We start from the raw sequence: 20,221 nt of genomic DNA on the forward strand, positions 1-20,221 counted from the left end.
AGTTCCATAACTGCCTGAGAGAACTGAAATAGTGACTCATAGGTAATCTGATAGGTCGTGTCCTTTGACTATCGCATCGAGAGTTTAATCAGTTAATGGGAAATTTGTCATTTTCAAGTATCCAAACTATTTCAAACAAGTACTGTAGTCTTTTGAGCTGAGTGCAAATTACAAATGAGAACACTGTGTGGCAAATGATGATGGCAACAATAAAATCTTCAAACTGGAGCAGTTGAGTAACAAATCTGGAGACAAGGACAGCTTTTTAAATTTTGAAGGGTTAAAGGCTAACTCCACCAATTTCCCACATCACAGTGTGTTAACAGGTCTGAAAAAAGTTGTATAAAGCCTTTTACGGCTCTAGAGGAGGCTGCTTGAGATCTGATAAATTGCCTCCAATGATGATGTTACATTGTGGGTAATGTAGGCAGCAGGTTTTAAAAAGGAAGAATAATGTGTGGAATAGAAAAGGCAATATTATAGGAGTACAATGGTAGACCACTGGAATGCTTTTCAAAACAACCACCACCTATATTACCCACAATGCACTGAGTGACATCACTGGAGGCAATTTATCAGATCGCATGCAGCTTCTGCTGAGCCACAAAAGGTTTTACTTTTTCCACATAGGCAGTTGTACTCCCCAAGACCTGTAAACACACTTTAATGTGGAATATTGGTGGAATTTCCCTTTAAATTACTCATTTAATCTCAAGTTTTAGGATTTAACTGAATATCTGTACTAGTGATGATCAATTTCAAGTTGTTATGGACATTTAATAACATGAAGAATAATGGACACACAGGGTAAATCTCCGTCCGCGGTTTTAGTTTGCATTTTACTTGAAAAAACCTAAGCGGAGGTGTCAGAAATTCAAAAATAAAGACGAAATATTGCAAAAAATAAAATCGGTTTGGCTAGAGCTAGAAAGAACTGTCATACTGAAAAAGATTGATAAAGACAGATGGAAACAGAATTTTTTAATATTTGATGTTGCAGTACCTCCGGCTGTAGACACTGGTGCCACATCCTCTCGAATATATCTGCATAAAAAGGTAGTTGAAACACACACTGATTCACATTTTATTTTGCCTCCAGCAGCAAACAAGTGAATGCACCAACACCTAGCCGCACTATACCCAAAGTGACACCCCGATCGAATACTCTACATACCTGTGAAACTCAATTACTAGTATGATTGCCACCTTTAAATGGGAAAGACAAGGAAGAAGATAGAAAGAGGGAATGAAAGAGGAGGCTGAGAGAGATGGAGAGAAAGAGCAAGAAAAGGAGTGTAAACGAATGGGACAGGGTGCTATCCATCTCTCCGGGGCAGATCGATCACCAAGCAGACGGATCGGTTACACCTGACTTGTGTGTGTGCATCAGAAAGCTTCAATACTGCACTGCTCTAGTCGCAAATGAGATCTGCTCCCTAATAGAGGAGGAGCAGGAGATGAAGGGGAGAGGGAGATGCAGGAGTGGTAGGAGAGAGATTTCAGAGTTGTGAGGAGGAAGAGGTAAGAGAGAAAAATGAAGGGCCTGGGAAAATGAAGAGATGAAGCAGATGGGGAGGAAAGATGGGTGAGAAGTTAGATAAATGAAGGAGGCCAGGAAGGAAGGGGAGAGCAAGGAGGGAGGGAGTCTCAGAGACAAGCAAAATGAGGCATAATGCGTATGGCATGTATGATCTGAGGGTGTGTGTGTGTGTGACTCAAAGTAGGAGCAGGGGAGGCAAGGAGACATGGAGGGCAGCAGAGTCAGCAAACGCTAGAGAGACAAGACAAAAAGACACAGGAAGTGGAGGGGGAAAAAAAGAGGGGAGAAGGTGGCGAGGTAAAGCTGTGACTGATAACATTGTCGTACTCAGGTTGCCTCAAGGGCAGACAAGACAGAGAGAAAGAAAGAAAGAGGGGGAATGAGACACAAAGGTAGAAAATGCGGAAATTTACAGAGCAGCCAGAGGCAGAAAGGGTTATAAGATGGAAGGTGAGCAAAGATGGAGAGACGGGATAGGAAAAGATTGGAAACACAAGGAGGAGTACTGCAGTGAGAGATAAATGGTGGAGGATGGATGGCAAGGAAACAAAGAACAGTCTCTAATAATAGAGCCAGTTGAAGAAGAAGAGGGTAGGTAAGAGAGCGGTGGGGAAGAGGGTGAAGGTGTGGGAAGGCATGACACAAGGAGGAAGAGGTGAAAATTGAAGCAAGAGTAAGAGAAAATGAGACGAAGGAGCAGGTTAGTAAGTTATTACGAGAGTGAGAAAGCAGGGCAGAGGCAAGAAAAGATAAGAAACAAGGGGATGAAGGAAACATAAAGGTCAAACGAAGGAGTGGAGAGACCGCACAACAGGAGTGTGCGTGAGCGTATTGACATTCAGCATGCCGCGGGTAAAATAAGCTGTCTGAGGAGCAAGCATGAGCAGAGCACAGGGGTAATCTGGTCGAGGCCTGGGCTGAAGTGCCCTGCTCGTTCTACAACAACACCCGACTTTGGGGCTCTTTCAGGGCCCGCCGCGGAGTAGACACATTTTTAAGTGGCCTTTCACTTTTTTGCTGGAGCATTTTTTCACATTTTAGTATGCATGCCTCCACGGGAGCTCAGGAACAGTCGACATCCAGCGTCGACTGCCCTGGGGACTGGCTGTCACTGTAGGCATTCGTGACTCTGTTCTGCCCCCCCCCCCCCCATCTCCCTGCACTCCCCAACCCCTTCTCTGCTGCTGCTTCATTTTTTGAAACTGATGACACCAGACATAAGGAAATAACTATCTGTGGTGCCATGTGCTCTGCTGGAGTTATATTTTTAAGGTTTGGATTGAAGAAGGTACCGAGTTCCTGGTAGTTATTACCACTCCCCGGAGCAACCGAGAAACAGCCTAGTATTTAGAGTTAAGTAGCAAGAAATCATCAACAAGATTTAAGTTCTAACACTTGTGTCGACGTAGCTTATTAAAGCTGATATGAATGGGCTCATACCTGTCTTTCTGCTGCCCGTCTTATCAAATGAAAGTGCATTTCTCTTCTTAACTGAATGCCCATTGGTTTAATGATCTGCCCAAACATCTTTCAAGAGGAAGTGCCTGACATTAAGGAAGTAATGATACCATTTCTAGGTGCCTTAAGTAATCCATATATAATCTATTCCCATCATCAAGAGGGATACTGCCTATTTCCTTCCTTCTCTTTGCTTCAACAGGGGCCTGAGATGTAAAGTATCACCATTTCAAGCACTGGGTTTATCTATATTTTTGATGCATACTTTAAACAAAAAAAGAGATGCCGTAGCCTTTCTAGAAATGCTAATATAGCTCACAATTTGGAAACGGACCAAAGCAAACCAAGTAGAGGGGAGGAGAAAAAGAAAATGCTGCTGGAAAACCCCTGTGCTTTGACATCGACGCTGCTTCAATATCCGAGCTAAATGGTAAACCCTCTTCTAGTTTCACGCAGAAAGAGCAAAGCTAGCACCTAATGGAAAATATTGAGCTGGCAATTTGTGTCAACCTGTAAAGTCAGCATGATATACTGTTGTGTCTGGTCGTTACTCAAAGGATTAGGTTGCATACATTATATGCTCAAGGCTCTACTCCGCAAAGTTTCCAGATTGCTCCACATAGAAATACACCTGTCACCCTCCAGTGACGTTAGTTATTCTCTGTCTGTCTGTCTCTGACTCACTGTCTCATCCTCTCCGTCGCCTCTCCCTCATCGCCGCAACTGTGACTGTTACCAACACTCCTTGTCACTCTTTTTGTATCTAGGTTACAGTTGCTATGACAACTATTATGCATGCCAATCAGAGGCAGTGACTCATCTCTATACCTTATTATCACATAGCTGTTTTTAGGGATGTCTGTGCACACAGCGGGTGTTTGCTGGAGCTTTTCTGCACGTCTGAAAATACAATCAGACCCTTGTGTCTGTGTACTTGACTGAGACCGACATCGTGTTCCACTTGAATCTCGTCATGGAATCAAGGCTGGTGACCTAATTTGATTGACTGACACAGTCTTAAGAAAAGGTCCGATGATATAACATTCGTCTAATCCGCTCTTACAGGTTTCTAGGTAACTGTTACTATGGGGACCGGCTGTGTTCAGTATTTTGGGATGTTGTTGCTAGGCAGTAAGCTGTAGTGGTGAAGAGGTACATGGGACTTTGTGTGCTGTATCTGTAAAGATGCATTTCCACTGCAGGAACTTTCCCTAGGGACTAGGACCCTTTGGAGGAACTTGTATTTCCACTGCAGGGGCAGAGTCTAATTTTAATACCATTACTTTACCCCACAGAAAGTCCCTGCTTGGGGGCTTGTACTTTTCATAAGTACAGGAACATCACTTTTTCATACGTCAGCTGACTAATTTGCCTAATCTTTGTGGCTCTTTAGACTGCGTTGGAAATGCAGACAATGGGCTGAAGGGAACTACCCTTTTTCGACCAAGACACTTAAGGTGCTGGTTCAGAGCCAGTGCCTTCTCTAGAAGCGGTAGTTCTTTGGTCTAGTTCTTTGCATTTTGACAGTGTTTACATCAGGGGCGGGATTATCATGAGAAAGGACCAACTAAAACCACTTATGACCACCATTTTCAAAAAAATGTGTGTGCAGCATGTTTCACTAATCAAATCAACAGTGGTCCAAGGACCAATCATGCCAGTGTAGGCATGCAAAGCTTAAAGATCTGGGTTCTCTTGTGTAAAATGGGCCTAAGAGGTACCAGCAAGAAAATAATTTGTTGCAGGGGTGTGAACCATTTCTCAATATGGATTTTTCATGCTATGAAGCACCAAGTAGGCAGAGTGGTACTCATTTAAGAGGAGGCCTTGGCCCACACAAGTATGTGTGCGTGCAAAACAGGCTCTTGTTCCAGCTCTGTCTAGTCAGAGTAGGTGGAAGACAGAAAGACGACATGAAAACACACTTCAGACATCTCTTACAAAACAATGTCTGACCAGGGAGTGAGTCTAAAACCCATCTTGCTCATTTTTTTTCTCCATTCTCTCTCTTTGTCTCCCTCCAGGTCTGTGGATCGCCAGGCGTTCTACCATGCCTGTCCCCCCACCCCTCAACCCCCGCAGACAAAAACACCTGCCCCACACACACCTCCATCCTGCACAAAGGGCAGAACGTTCCACCTTCCCCTCCCTCTTCCCTCCATCCATCCTCTCTCTTTCTATTCTCCGCCCTCACCTAGTCTCATCTTTGCCCTCATCATCGCATCTCATCCACTGCGCCTGCCCCAGGGCTACGAAAAGGACCCTTCCTGACTCTGTCCCATTCCCAGCATTTCACTGGCTGACTCTGGTCACATGCTGCCTGTTGCCTTCTCTGATTGGAGCAGGGGAGACTTGGGGCGTGGTCTCGGCCTGTCCTTTCCACTGCGTGTGTCGAAACCTCTCGGAGTCGCTCAGCACACTCTGCGCCGACAAGGGCCTCCTGTTTGTCCCCCCGCACGTTGACCGACGCACCGTTGAGCTGCGACTGGCCGACAACTTCATCATGGAAGTGGGCGGGAGTGACTTCGTCAACATGAGTGGATTGGTTGATTTGACTCTGTCGAGGAATACCATCCACCAGATCCGACCGATGGCCTTTGCTGACCTGGAGAGTTTGCGCTCGCTGCATCTGGATGGTGAGCCAAAACAGCTGATTTAAACTACTTTGGTAAAATATTAACATGAATCAAGTTCATGGAAACACTAAGTGGTTATTATTACTTATATTTGTGTGTCTAGGTAATCGCTTGACAATACTTGGACCCAGGGATCTCGCAGGTTTGGTCAATCTGCAACACCTGATCGTCAACAACAACCAGCTGATCAAAGTCTCCACCCAGGCCTTTGACGACTTCTTGCTCACACTGGAAGACCTCGACATGTCCTACAATAACCTCAGGAAGTAGGTTTTCATCTTGCTGTGATCACCCATGCATTTTGCATTCATATGATCTGCTCTGTTCTGCTTTGTTAAGTAGAAACAAACTGTACTACTCTCGAGTTTCCGGTGCTCAGGTCTCAGTCTCAAGTGTACGCTGCAGCTACCGAAATTTTAAAGCATAGTAGAAACGCCTTGTGTTATCAAGCAAGAGTCAGCAAATACGTTGAAGTGAACCAAGCTCAAACTGCTGAGGCTGAAAGGAGAAGACTAAAAGCTCAGGAAATTGAAAGTGAATCAATTTTGATGAGGTCCTAATTTTCTTTGACTTCGATTTTGTTAAGATTTGATGAGTGCACGCCTGAGCTCACTTTACTGTGTATGAGTGTGCATTGCTATAGCTATTACATAAGTTTTGTCTTTTAGCGCGCTGTGTAGTATTCCACTCATCTATATCTTGGACAATGGAGAGTGTTTCAGCATCAATAACTATTCTTCTATGCAAAATAATAAGTCAGAAGAATGATGATATTCTCTATCAATACCTTATTCTCCTCTTCATAGTGCCCCACTGTGTTAATGAATTCAACAGCTTTTGTCTGTCAGTTCTGATTAAAGTTCTTTCATTTGTCTCTCTGGCCTTTCTCCAACCTCCATCAAGCCATAAGAGAAGTGCAAAGAGTTTTAATGATGCATACGTTAGCAACGGCTGTTTGCCCTTTGTTGCGGGTTACTCAGAGGACACTTTACAGCCTCAGATTCAAAGCGAGCCTACATCACTGATTCTTTCTATTCGAAAGGTAAAAAAGGCACAAATCTGGAAACAGATCATGTCATTTGAGAACGTTTTTTTAGGCTAGAGGGAAGAGATTATCCAGGCTGGGAGGCCCACCTGTGTAATTTAATTGGGAAGGGAACCGAGGAACACCTGGTGCCTCCTGCAGGTTAAATTTGTTCAAATGCTACTTTAGGAGAGTTTTTCAGAGCAGCTGTGGAGTCTGAACTGCTTTCACATTGTAATCCTTCTTGGACACTGGTGTTGAGCAATGCAGCAACGATAACCTTAACCACAAAGATGATTTAATAAAACATTAGGAGTTCGTCCTTCCCCAACATGCCTGTTAGACAAAGATCTTGCCCATCTGTTGTTTGTAAAGTAAGCAACTAGCAACCCGACTCCAATTTTTTTTTTTTTTTTATGTTGATGTGTCTTCGTCATCAGTCTTGACTCACTAATTCGGCCAGAAACAGTTTTTAAGTGAAAGTCTGCACAATGGAATATAAATGACGACAGCAATGGGTCACAGATGGAACTGGTAAAACCCACAAAAAGAGATGGATTGAGAAGGAAAATGAGCATCTGTTGTTGTTGTCTGTCATTCCAATCACCATTATCCTATGCCGTTTTCTGCAGAGTAACATTGGCAAGTGTAAAGAACAGAGGATAAACTTTGATCGAATAGCAGCACAACCATCCTTTAATCAGGCTAATCTCTTATACAGTGTCCCACAGGGGAAACTAACCATCAAGTGGGGAGTTTGTCTTCACAGCTGCTATTACTTTCAAGAGATATTCTCTAGTTTCTCCACTCCTAAAAAATAAATGACCAATCTTGGCACAACGTCTATTAATTCAATGAATCCAGCACTTACTCTAAATATTCCTCTTTTTTTATTGCTACAGGGTACCGTGGGAGTCCATCCAGAACATGGCCAGTCTCCACACACTCAACCTGGACCATAACTTGATAGACCACATAGCTGAAGGAGTCTTTGGAGAGCTGTATAAGCTTGCAAGGCTGGATATGACCTCCAACAGGCTCCGAACCCTGCCTCCTGATCCCCTCTTTGCAAGGTACCTCTTAAAATGTGTCTTTTGTGTTTCTCTAAGAAGTGGCTTAGTGGAAATACTCTGTGGAAGACCAAAATGCCACCAAAGTGTTTTTTTAACAGGAGCGCTTTGGCACCGAAAGACAGGGAGACGATGCTGGTGTCAAGACATTCATCATCTTATTATCCATATGTGCTGAATGTTTAAAGCAATATGTATATGCTAACTCAAACCAAACACTGTGTTATCACATTAATTCCCTTTTTCTGTTTCATTATCATATTCAAAGGAAGCATTAGCTCATTCTACACAATGCATGACAAAGAAAGCCATTAGAGCACAAGGCTCTAAGGTGAATACATAAGGACTTTATGGGTTGTATGATCTCTGGCTAGCAAACTTTCAACTGAATAAAAAAGGAAATTATACGATAGATTGAGCTTTTATGCTATAACAGCCAGCCATTTCATATATATGAGTATTAGCACTATAAGAGTACTGCGTTTGGGTTGGTTTCTAAATGTTTTTGAATGTTAAGACAGTTGTGTTATTTGGACTCAAACTTGTTGATCAACATGCTCACATTTGTAATTGTGAATAATGAGGTAAGATACATTTTTAGAGGTAGTTCAAAACGGGATCGATTTCCTTCTACAAGTCTCCAGAAACTCCATTAAGGGTTGAACTGATGGCCTTTCTACTTTCATCATCAGGTCCCAGACCGGTGCAATAAGCCCAACCCCCTACAATGCTGTCATAAGCTTAAATTTTGGTGGAAACCCGCTGCACTGCAATTGCGAACTGCTATGGTTGCGGCGGCTTATCCGTGGAGACGACATGGAGACGTGTGCCACACCACCTCACCTGGCTGGAAGGTAAACATCAACCAATTAATGGATCATTTGTCTATCGTACTAAAATGATGTGTTGAGTCACACCAGTGGTTCCCAACCTTGTCTCAAGGCCAATCTGTCCTTCAAGATTTTGCTCTTGCCCTGTTTTAGCACATATCCAATTACAGGCTTCACAGTTTATGACGCCTTAATTGGATCATCATGTATGCAAGAATAGAAGTAGAGCAAAAACCTGCAGGACAGGGACGCCTGTAGGACTGTGTTTCGAAACAATGTGCTATTGCTGTACTCATTATTCTGATATCGAGTCTCCTCCATACATCTCTCTGCTAAAAATGTTCCTGTACAACCCTGAAGTCAAAAGTATGTAGTGAAAACAAACAGTTGAGGAGGAAAATGAGCATCTGTCGTTGTCATCTGTCATCGCTATCACCATTAATTACACTTGGCTTAGTCCTGTTTTCTGCAGACTATCATGGGGAATTGTTCCGACTGTTGTGCGATATTGAACTTTAAACTTTAATTGATAAAGAGCACATAGATCTTTAGGTTAATGTACCACATTAATCTGCCAAACCCACCTTGGAGAGACAAAACAAGACAAATTCCTGTACTTAGCCAAAAAGGGGATTCTGCTCTCCCTTTCTCACTGGCTTTGTTCCTTTTCCTCCCCTTTGTCTCTCAGATACTTCTGGTCGATTCCTGAGGAGGAGTTTACTTGTGAACCACCTCTCATCACTCGTCACACTCACAAGCTGTGGGTGCTGGAGGGCCAGCGAGCCACGCTAAAATGCCGTGCCATTGGCGACCCTGAGCCAGTAATCCACTGGGTTTCACCAGATGACCGCATCGTTGCGAATTCATCCCGGACCAGCTCCTTCAGCAATGGGACATTGGATATCTTAGTAACAGTTGCCCGGGATGATGGGGCATACACTTGTATCGCAATAAACGCAGCGGGTGAAGCCACTGCCACAGTGGACCTGAAAATAATCCCCCTGCCTCACCGTGGAGGAGCGGGAGGAAACGCAGGGAATACCAACGTGAACACCAAAAACAACATGAACGCGACTAATGGGATTATACGGAACGATCCGGGCTCTTCGGATATCAGTACGGGGAAAAACGGAGGAATTAACAACGGCGCAGGACGTGGAGGAGAGGTGGAGGATGGGAAAAGAGGTGCAGGTGAGGATGATGAGGCTGACGGAAGCAGGGCCTCGGAAGGGGAGAGGGTCGACGGAGGGAGCATGGAGGACAACGAGGCGGAGGAGGAGGAAGGAAGGATGGTTGGAGTACAAGGGGTTACATCAACCTCGGCTCAGGTCCGATGGGATTTGGGGCGTTTGTCTGCAGCTTACGTTGTCTGGATGTATCAGATACAGTACAACTGCACCGCCGACGAGACCCTCATCTACAGGTGAGGTCAACTTTTGCTACACAATACACATTACTCACTATGCAGAGAGTAGAAGCCAATGTGAATTTTACTTTACGAGTTGCTTACACACACCGATCACCCAGAATATTAAAAAACTGACAAGTGAATACAGTAACAGTAGGACAATGTGCCCTGCCACATCACAAAAACTGGTCAGGATTGATGCAAGGAACGTGACAAAGAACAAGAGGCATTGATCCAATCCCCAAGTTCCCCAGATCCAATTCTGACAAGCAACTGTGGGATGTGCAGGAACAAGTCTGATCCATGGAGGCCCCACCCCCTAACCCACAAGACCAAAAGGATGCACTGCCAATGTCCCAATGCCAGACACCACAGGACACCCCCATAAGTCTTGTGTCTCTGCCCCGATGTGTCATGCTGTTTTGGCGACACAAGGGATTCCTGCACAATATAATATAAAGCTGGTGGTTTTAATGTTGTGGCTGATCGGTGTTCTTGCCCAAGGTATCCTTTATCGTTTTGCAGTAGCAGCTTTTTCTCTACATGCGACCACAAATGATTTTTTGACTGTCAGCGTCTTCCCCCCTAAAAAGGCGGATATCCCATTTTCATGCAAAACTCCTTAAATATTTATCCATTACAGCATGACACTTCAGTAGTGCAACTGTTCACCTTGTACTTGGACGGCTGGATAGCTCAAGGGAAGGATGAATGGGGAGACGGATGAAGGGATAAAGGGGCGAAGGTAGTCAATAATTCATCTCCATCACTGTGTGACACTAGAAGCCAACAGGTGTATAGTCAGAGAGGGGAATGGGAAGACAAGTGGATGAATGTTGAGGGAATAAAGGGGACTATGAGGGAGGAGAGCTTTCAAAAATGTGGGCCTTGAAACATAAAAACCTCCAGAGGGAAGAATTTAGTGTCTCTGAATGCAAGAGCAAGTCCAGAGCAGCATATAGTGCCAAATTGTTTCTGAATTTGTATTATTACCTCAGTAATATTGTGAATATTAAAATTCTGAGTTTGAATTTCTTCTCCAAAACTCCACAGTGCCCATTTAAACCTTTAATTCTGCATTTAAAATGAGATTCCCTCACATGTCACTCTCCATGTTTACTCACCATGCGCTCAGAGGAAGTAAAGTAATCAAACATTCATAAAGACTGAATTTGGTTAAGGGCTGTTCTTGTTATTGCAAATTATTCAAGGAAGCACTGCCGCACCCTGCCTGGTGAGTTGAAGGTAGCCGTTTTAGAAAAGAAACGCTAATTTTCATGCTCAAGACAGCTGCCAGTGACTGCTTCTGTCCATTGTTGTGGGCCAATTTGTGCACAGAAGCTGTGGGCCTAGCAAAAAGAATGAGGGAGGAGTGCTTGTAGACTGGTAACAGCCAAAGAGAGCCAAAATGCTTAGGAGGAGGAATAAATCAAAGCAAACAGTCTCTGTGAAACAAACCTTTTTCGTTTTGCATGAAAAATGATGGATCACAAGTTTTACACTCACGACGCTGGCACCGGAAAGCTGTGATACCTTCATAAAACTAACCGCTCAGACATCAACACAAACATGGGTAGAGAGAGGAAGTCAGGATGAAGGCCAGGAGGAAATGAGTCTGACACAAGTCTTGTTTTTCAAAATATGACAGCGTGGCTTTGGTTTTAGCTACTCAGTGTGCTTACATGTACGACATTATTGCAGTGTACATGAATTATGCCCGCATGCATTCAAAGTTTACTGCCAGTGCATTTACAACCATAGACTGATGAAAGATTTATGTGTGTGGTTGATGCTACAGCAGAACAGTGGCTGAAACACTGACAGCACAATGAAATAAGAGAAAGGAGAGGTAGGATGGGAAGGGAAGGAACTGCTATCGTGGCTTTATTCGGTTGTTTTTTCATTTCACTCCGCAAAAATGCAGGGATTGAATGCAGTCCCCCTCATATATGATTGCATAAAGCTATAAATGGTATTGGGAAGAGGTGAAAAGAGCTAACCATGTGACATGGAAGACGGACAGGTGGAAAGATGATTGGAAATATGAAAAACTGCGCAGGCATAATCAGAAGGATTGGGGGAAGCACAGAAGATGGGAGCCAAGAGTGAATGGAAAAAAGATGGAAGGGGAGGAGAAAATAATAGTTTGAGTGATGGATAGAGCCAGGAGGGAAGAACGGGTGAATTTTAAGATAGGAATGGCGCCTCAGAGATTTCAGAAGGGATTGAGGGAGAAGGGGAAGATGGGAGATGGGTTCTACCCAAAGCACCTTGGGAGAGATTGAGATGAAAGAAGGATGGGTGAAAGGAGGGAAAATGACAGACAATGAGGGGGAGGAGAGAGAGGGGTGAGGCCTGAATGGTCCTAAAGGAAATAGCAAGGTAAACAAATGTAAGAAGAGGGAGGGGGTGTGTTTAAATCCAGAGAGAAAATGTGGTGTGTATACTAGGGCTGCAACAAACAATTATTTTTATGATTAATCAATTAATTGTTTAGACTATATAATGTCAAAAAAGGCTCACCCCATGTTCCAAATCCAAACACTCTTCATTTACTATCATAAATGACAAGAAAAGCAGCAAATCCTTACATTTAAGAAGCTGGAACCAGCAGATGTTTGACATTTTGGCTTGAAGAATGACTCAAGTTGGCAATTAAAGGATACAATTTTTAGGTTCATAATTTTATTTTGGGTTACTACTAGAATAACTTTACATTTTTATCTCATACTGTTCAGTCCAGCAGCTCTGTATTCTCCCTCTGTCTAAACACTCCCTGTTTTAGCTCCTGTCTCTTTAAGGCCCCCTTCCTGAATACTGTTCTGATTGGTCAACTCCCACACGCCTGAGCCAGCACTGTTCACTGTGTCTTCAGCTGGCTCTCTCATGTTTTTTAGCTTTCAGTTAGCTTCCCTTCTACTGTGAACATAAGCATTATTGATGCTTGTGATGATGATTTTGACATGGAGACAGTGTGATGTCAAGAAGTCACGGAATTAAAGGCGGGTCTACTGACAAGGACTTTTTGAGGCACTATGGGAGCAGTGTTTGCTGCGGTAGAGTTGGCGGAGACATTGGGCTTTATAACTAAGACCTTTTACATGCAAGAATCTATGAAACTTAATGAAGGAAAGGAAAAAACTAAAAAGCATAGATGGTTTCCTGTAATTTTCTTTTGATTGACTAACTGATCAATTCTTGCGGCTCTGGTGCACACCACAGAAACACACCTGGATACAGAAAGAGGGAATAGGGAGTATGACGGAGACCCAACTGTGAAAGAGAAAGAGTGAGAAGAGAAAGGAGCCCACAGAAATTTGGGATAAAAGAAAGAGCAGGGGCGGAATTTAACAAGCAAAAGGAAACAAAAAAAATAAATAATGTAACAATGGCTTTGGAAGGAGAAGAAAAGGAGTCGGCGTTGTGGTGAAAGCCCTGCAGCAAAAGCCCTCCACTGCTCAGAAGAGGGTTGGTAGGACTGACAGTCAGAGGCCAAGGGTGTGTCACATCAAAAACAGACGAGCACAGATTCTACACAGTCCCATGACACGTTTGTGGCAATTACACACAGAAAACTAATTACATGATTGGATTGAATGAACTGAATGAGATCTTAGTTCCCCCCGCTGATCAGCTTCATTAATTCCTCTACGGAAAATACTGTCATAATGGCGGAGCTGGATTGCTACTTAACGTTATTGAGTAAAGGTTTATTATCTCGAGAAACCAAAGCGTTTAAATTCAGAGAGGCAAAGGGGGATTGCTTCACCTACAGTTCCACATGGGATCGAGACAACACCCTTGAGAAATTTGCAACAAAAACTGAACACTGAGCTTGATAAAGGTGCCATTTAATACGGGTTTGTTGTATTGGATTGCATTCAATTGTGCAGCTTTTTTTTATGAAAATGCTTCAAATCCCAGTTGCCCTGGCTGAATTCAGCTCCTGCAAACAAAAGGGCGACACCATTCACATGTGCTTCTGTGAGGGAACAACCTTTAAAGAAATAATGGGACGGCAGCAACAGTAGAGGTGCAGACCTGGCTGTGCAGACAAGAAGATGCCGATAGACATAAAGAGAGAAGCAATATAGGGAAGAGATAAGCGAGAAAGACTGAGCCGAGGCAACCGGCGTCACAGGAGAGATGCTGTAACTCAGCGAGGAGGGAAGTTTGACTAAACTCTAAACAAATCAGGCTGCCGACAAAACAGAGGGAGGGGATAACTGCCTCAAAGGAGATATAGAGATGTTGTGGCCATCTTCAGCGTGAAACTCTGAACTGAATTGGAAAGGAGACGAAGCAGGTTGAAAGAGGAGACGAGAAGTCTGAGGGCTTTGAGGGAGGGAGCAAGGAAATCGGTCTCGAAGGACAGATAAAAGAGGAAATGGAAAGGGGGCAGCATTTGAAAGGAAGCATACCACAATGTAGCCAGTATAGATTTCTATCATGCTAGCAATGTGCCACTTTGCCGACCGCAATATCACACCAAGACTAGCAAGACTGTGAAGACAGGAGTCAGCCAAAGGGAGTCTGGCTTAAGAATTCAAAAGGAGAGAATGGACGAGTGAGATCTCATGCTTTCTATCAGGGATTTGTGCCCATATTGTTGTTGTTGTTGCTGTATGTGTGCTTTGGCAGGTGGAAAAAACATCCCAGTCTGGCTGAATTGAGAGAGTCATAAAGAGAGGAAAACATAAGGTTTAAGAACGGAAGGGATAGAGAGAAGAGAGGCAGAAAAAACTGAGCTACATAGTGAGACAGATGTTGTATATATATATATATATATATATATATATAGATTACAGGACAGCAGAGCACATTGTGTGGCTGCCAGATTCAATCATCTTTAAAAAGGTCAGCCGCACGCCAGACACCACCAGCCTCCATTTTAGCATGTCGTGACTAGCCCTGACGGCTCCTGTGACAGCTCCAGGTGGGATGTCGTCCATGTGGCATCCGCTAGGCACCGTTCACCCTGTCGCCCCTCCGCTCCCCTGACACCATCAACCGAGCCTCCTTCCTGGAACTCTGCCACAATGTAACAGTAATACACTTTGATTTGGCCTTCGAAAATATGTCTTTGATCCTCTAACGTGCAAAGCCAACCAAGGATTTTCCGAAGGTTGCTGGTTGAATGGGAGCAACAACCAAATTGGCATGTCTTTCCTGCCCACACATGGGCACAGCTTACCTGAAGGACAAAGAGCAGCAGAAAGAATGGCGCTCCATGTTAATGAGCCAGCATTTGTAAAGCGGCCTCTCTGGTACCATCTGTTGGAAAATGAGGCTACATTTCTCGTCTCTTACAACAATTTATCCTTTACAGGGAAATGCACGAAGGCGTGAGCTAAAGAGTTGGTTTTTGAGGCTGTGTCAGAAACATTTTAATCCTGTGATAGATATTAAGATTGGCCAATTGGAGGAATACATCAGCTATTGGATTAGTTCATTGCCGTTTTTGTTTTGGGTGATTTCTACCTGAATGAAAGTCTGTTTTTACGTTATTAAGACTTTGTCAATCACTGATGAATCAAGTATGCTAGCTGGGGCATTTGTATGACACTCATACACATCAGAAAGTTTCTTATTAGGTTCAGCAGTCTTCTTAGCGTGCAGGCAAGAGTGTAAGGGCTTTGACAATCGTCACATTTTTCGCCCCAGTCGCAACAGGGCCGACTGTCCTGCTGGGCACTTAAAGTGCCAAGTCTGACACCAAATTTAATGGGAACAGAAATGATCACAGGGACAGAGAGGGGGGGAGTTGGACAGAAAATCACGCAGAGTTTAAGAAATAATGAGAATAATGAAAGTAGAGTCTCAGAAAAAGGGATGCACAGTTACAAAGGACAGGATGAGAGCTTGACAGCCATAGGAAAGGTGCATGCTGAGATATGGACAGAGGAGAACACGAGTAATGAGTCACAAAAGAAGGTGGAAATGAATATATTAAATAAACAGAACCGGGAAAAAGATGCATGGTAATAACACTCTTCTGCTGCTGCTGCTACTACTTTTGTAGCATATTTGGCTGATATTTGACACAGGGTACTGAACTGGTCTATAATTTGAAAAATATACTGATGAAATGTGCTTGGTTGAACCAAACTATGTATATCCTATAAGCCATATCCCCCCGCATCCAGAGATGCTTTCAGTTTCTGTCATGTTACATACGGCTCTGTGTTGTATAATATGTGCTGGGAAAGCTAAAACCAGCATCCTATTTTAGTCTTGTGTTAGCTTGCTAACAAATACAAGACAATAAAAAGAAACAAGATAAGCGCATTTGCTGACACAGGGATAGATAAGGATGTAAGGAGAGAAGAGACAGCAGAAGAGGGAGGAAAAAGGGACTCCCTCTCTCCGTAAAGGAGTGAGGAAGGGAGGAACGAAATAGGGTTGAGAGTTGTACCCCGGAGGCAGGTGTAATTAAGTGTTAAACTACTGAGTCAATACATGTGTCAACTCACATCTGAGGGAGAGGAAAGGAGGAAAAGAGCAAGGGTCAGCACTCAATACTTGTGTCAACGTATATAAGTGTACTGCAGGGTCAGAGCAAAGAGGACAGGGACGGACAGTGAGATTCATACTACCCTTTATGATGTGGTTAAAATAAATGAAGAGGAACGAGGGAGAAATCATTGAGAAAGACAAATACTGGAGGGATTGGGGAGGAGAAGGAGGTCATAAAAAAAAGGAGCGGCGATGAGAGAAAGAAAACAACTGAATGAGGCAGCGTGCAGGGAAAAAAAAAAAAAAATCAGGCCAAATGAGGGAGAGCGAGTGAGAAGGATAGATTAAGGAAAGCGAAAAGACAGAAGGAGGGATGAAACAAAATCCAGAGGGGAGGGGTAAATAAAAAAAAAAAGATTGACAGAGAGACAGATCAAGGAAAACACAGAGAGAGAGAGAGAGAGAGAGAGAGATCAGACTAAATTGAGGGAGACAGCCAACGAGACAGTAAACAGTCCGACAAATCAAGACCAAAAAATGGAGGAAAGGGTAAACGAACAAAAGACATGACATGGTAGGGGGGAAAAAAAAGGAAACGAGGGCAGTATAGATGTCAGCCAGAGGAGGAGATAATTGCTTTGTTGTTCCTCCTTGTCTTTCTCTCTCTCTCTGTCTCTCTCTCCTCTGTCTCTCTTGCTCTGTGGGCCCAATCTTGTCTGGTGTCAGACCACCAGACTTGCAGATAGAGAAGAAAAAAGAGGCAACAAGAGAAAGAGGAAGACAGGATTCAACCACTCCTTTCTCTTCCTCTCTCCCTTCTCCCTCTCTCTCTCGGGTGCTAATAATTACTCGTTTCTGTGTCACCAGCTTGAACAAAGCACTCCCTTGTCTCTTTCGCTCTCTCCCCGCATCTGTGTGCACGCGTGTGCCTTTGCGGGGTTTTTTAACCATAATTAGAAGCACATAGGCCGAGACACAGTCGGTATGTTGGGCGCTGGGGCAGAGTGCCAACGCGTCTGCGGATACAAGCGTGGATACAACACCCGTTCCAATCCGATAAATCAAGTTATATGTGTGTGGCACTTTATATTCATGAACATACATTGTCTCAAGAGCCATGAGGATTTAGGCGGATATAATTTTTATGTGACTGCGATACATAAGAGCAGCACACATACAGGTTCATATGACTACAGGCATGTAAATATGGTTAAAAATGCATAATGCATGGAAAATCAGCATATCAAAGATGCATGCGTTTGCGAGTGCGTCCAGGTCTTCCATGTATATTTCAGTGAGTTTGCTCACCCGTTTCTTTCACTGCAAGCCTGGCAAAAACAACTAGAGGGGTGATTCACGATCTCATAGGGGAGGGGAGAGGTGGCGGGGGAGACGAGAAATATAAGACGAGGGCAAACGGAGAAGTGGCAGGGAAAAAAAGAAAGAGGATGAGGAGGAGGGAAGAGCAGGAGAGGAGGAGGAGTGACCTTGGATGCTAAATAATGGTACACGGTTATAGCTGTGGCTAATAGAGACGTAGTACAGTGTCTGCGAAGAGGAGGGAGGCTAGGAGGTCAGGTAGAGCCCGATGAGAATTGCAGAGGGATTTGCGGCGAGCAGATGTGATTGGCCGGGGAGACGCGACAAAGAGAGACAAAGGAGGAGGAGAAGAGATGCGCTGAGGGAATGAACATTACTAAAGTCAAATGGTAGAAAAGGTGTCAAGAAAGAGGACAAAAAAGGGAGTGCACAGCTGCAGATTTGGCTAATGGGAAAGAAAGGGTGGGTGATTTCAAAGCGTTCAAAAGGGCAGAGGATGTGGAGAGATAAGAGCGAGGGACTGATCAGCAAAAGCAGAGGAAATCTCTTCATAAAGGATGGATGGAAGAGAGAAAAAGAGGAGAATAGAGGAGAGAGCGAATAAAGGGAGGAGTATTGAATGGCAGGATTAGAAAAAACGATTCAAGGATTCACTCAAGGTGTGCGCGCGCATGGTGGGTGAGTCATGGTCACACAATAGAATTGAACAGTTTGATGCCGTGTCCCAGTCTACGACACATGGTATAGACAAATGCATTCAGTTGTTTTATGTTAATCCAAACAAATTTATTTGGTGCAGTATAATTCATAGGAAAGTGAGGCAGCATGAATATTGCTTGTATAAGACTTTGGCAATACAGTTTCTTATTCAGCCTTGAATCCAATAAAGCATGCGACAGTATATATCGGCAGTATTAATCAAAGTGAGACGCTGAGCGACGTGGGAAAAGAAGGGAACAGGGCGTGAGGAATAGCGCACGTTAACATGGCAGTGAATCAAAGTAGGAGAAATCCATTTAAATATAACCTTTGTTGCAGAGGAGCGGCCCCTCAGCAAAGTACACGGCTCCCCACAGTGATGGTCAAATCTCTCTGCCTCACGGCTTCTATCAATTATACACAGACACATACAGTCTCTGGATGAAAGGACACCGCTGTAATATTTCTCAGGGCTTTTTATAAGCCTATAATATGACCAAGGCTTTTTGTGCAGAAACAAAGGCGGCGGCAGCGTTATGAGGGCTGCTTCTTGCATATTTCATGTTGGAAATCCGACTGAGCACCCCCACTGTCTTTACTAGTGGACTTTACAGGGGTGATTCACAATCCCCCGGTGTGGCTGATCGCCCAAGACGGTCGTTGATTTCTGGTTTTCATTCCTGTATTCAGTTATAACGCTTTGATTCCAAGTCTTCAGAGGCCTAACTCTAAAAAAAAGTATGTATTCCTAAACTAATTTTGCTGCTTTCTTTCCCAATTTAAAGTTCCTGCTCTGGGCGATGCCGTGCAGTCAGTGTGCGTCATTTCACATAGCTGCCTGATAAGTCGAAAAATAAAGTTCTCTGAGCCATGGAGACATTCAAACTTATTCAACTGTTCAGAGAGAGTGATAAAAGTGGATACCAGCATTTTCTTGGGCCATTGTGGACAATAGGCTTGAGTAAACCTACTTCTTTGACCGACTACGTCGTCTGTTTGCCGTGTTCCTTGTTTGAAATCAGCTGTAATCAAACAAGACAATTCACGTCAGTGTTTGCTGTTTGACAGAGAGAGAGAGAGACACAGAGAGAGAGAGAGATAACTAATATTCTGGGAAAAGTCGACTGGTCATGAAAACGGAGTGTTTAATGTGTGGATAATGCATGAAGAGGTGTTTTCACGAGAAGTACTGCTGCACCCTTGAGCCAAATAATGAGTCTTTGCCATGGTAACACACAGCTGGTCCCTAAGTCACTCCAGTGCGGAGAATGAGATAATTGGTGGATTTGTGACAGTGTTACAAGGCGATCTATAGTGACCTAATGACCGGTGGATAAGGCCGATTTTAATGAGAATGCCCCATGTGTCCGTTCAGATTATACTGGGTTTGTGAATGTCCCACAGTGCATTGTGATTCCTTATCAAATCGAGTGAGCTTTTGCCTGAAATTACGCGTTCAGAGGTATGTCTGTGCTAGTGCTTGCTGTTCAAATCACTCCAGGATGTTTGTTAAAGTGGCATAACAGAGTTTGCAACACACTGTTCCTTGCAAATAATACTTAAATCCTTAATTATACCTTTGCATAAGTCAGAGGTGGGAAGTATGAAGTACAAATACTTTGTTACTGTACTTAAGTAGATTTTTCCGGTATCTGCATGATGACTTTTTGCTTTTACTTCCTACATTTTATTATTATAATACATTTGAAGGGAATTATGGACTTATTTTGCGTCATTGCACACCGTCTTCCCGACATCACAGGACTGATTTCAGCCACAC

General features: G+C 43.7%; 2 protein-coding genes across 6 annotated transcripts in view; one reads left to right on the forward strand and one right to left on the reverse strand.

Annotated features, from left to right (window-relative positions):
• pcxb (pyruvate carboxylase b) overlaps positions 1-20,221 on the reverse strand; it is a 297,628-nt gene that overhangs the window by 100,753 nt on the left and 176,654 nt on the right. The window lies entirely within an intron of this gene.
• The window catches only part of LOC311251734 (leucine-rich repeat and fibronectin type-III domain-containing protein 4), a 40,997-nt gene that overhangs the window by 15,838 nt on the left and 4,938 nt on the right, over positions 1-20,221 (forward strand). For all 3 annotated transcript variants that reach the window (XM_084344364.1, XM_084344362.1, XM_084344363.1), the window contains 5 exons: positions 5,023-5,634; positions 5,738-5,900; positions 7,561-7,731; positions 8,421-8,582; positions 9,247-9,981. In XM_084344364.1, the coding sequence (XP_084200490.1) occupies positions 5,049-5,634; positions 5,738-5,900; positions 7,561-7,731; positions 8,421-8,582; positions 9,247-9,981 (1,817 nt within the window). In that variant the 5' untranslated portion in view covers positions 5,023-5,048. The remainder of the gene's footprint in view (positions 1-5,022; positions 5,635-5,737; positions 5,901-7,560; positions 7,732-8,420; positions 8,583-9,246; positions 9,982-20,221) is intronic.

The sequence above is a fragment of the Pagrus pagrus genome (genome assembly GCF_965226575.1).
Source record: "Pagrus pagrus genome assembly, chromosome: 22".
Taxonomy (NCBI): domain Eukaryota; kingdom Metazoa; phylum Chordata; class Actinopteri; order Spariformes; family Sparidae; genus Pagrus; species Pagrus pagrus.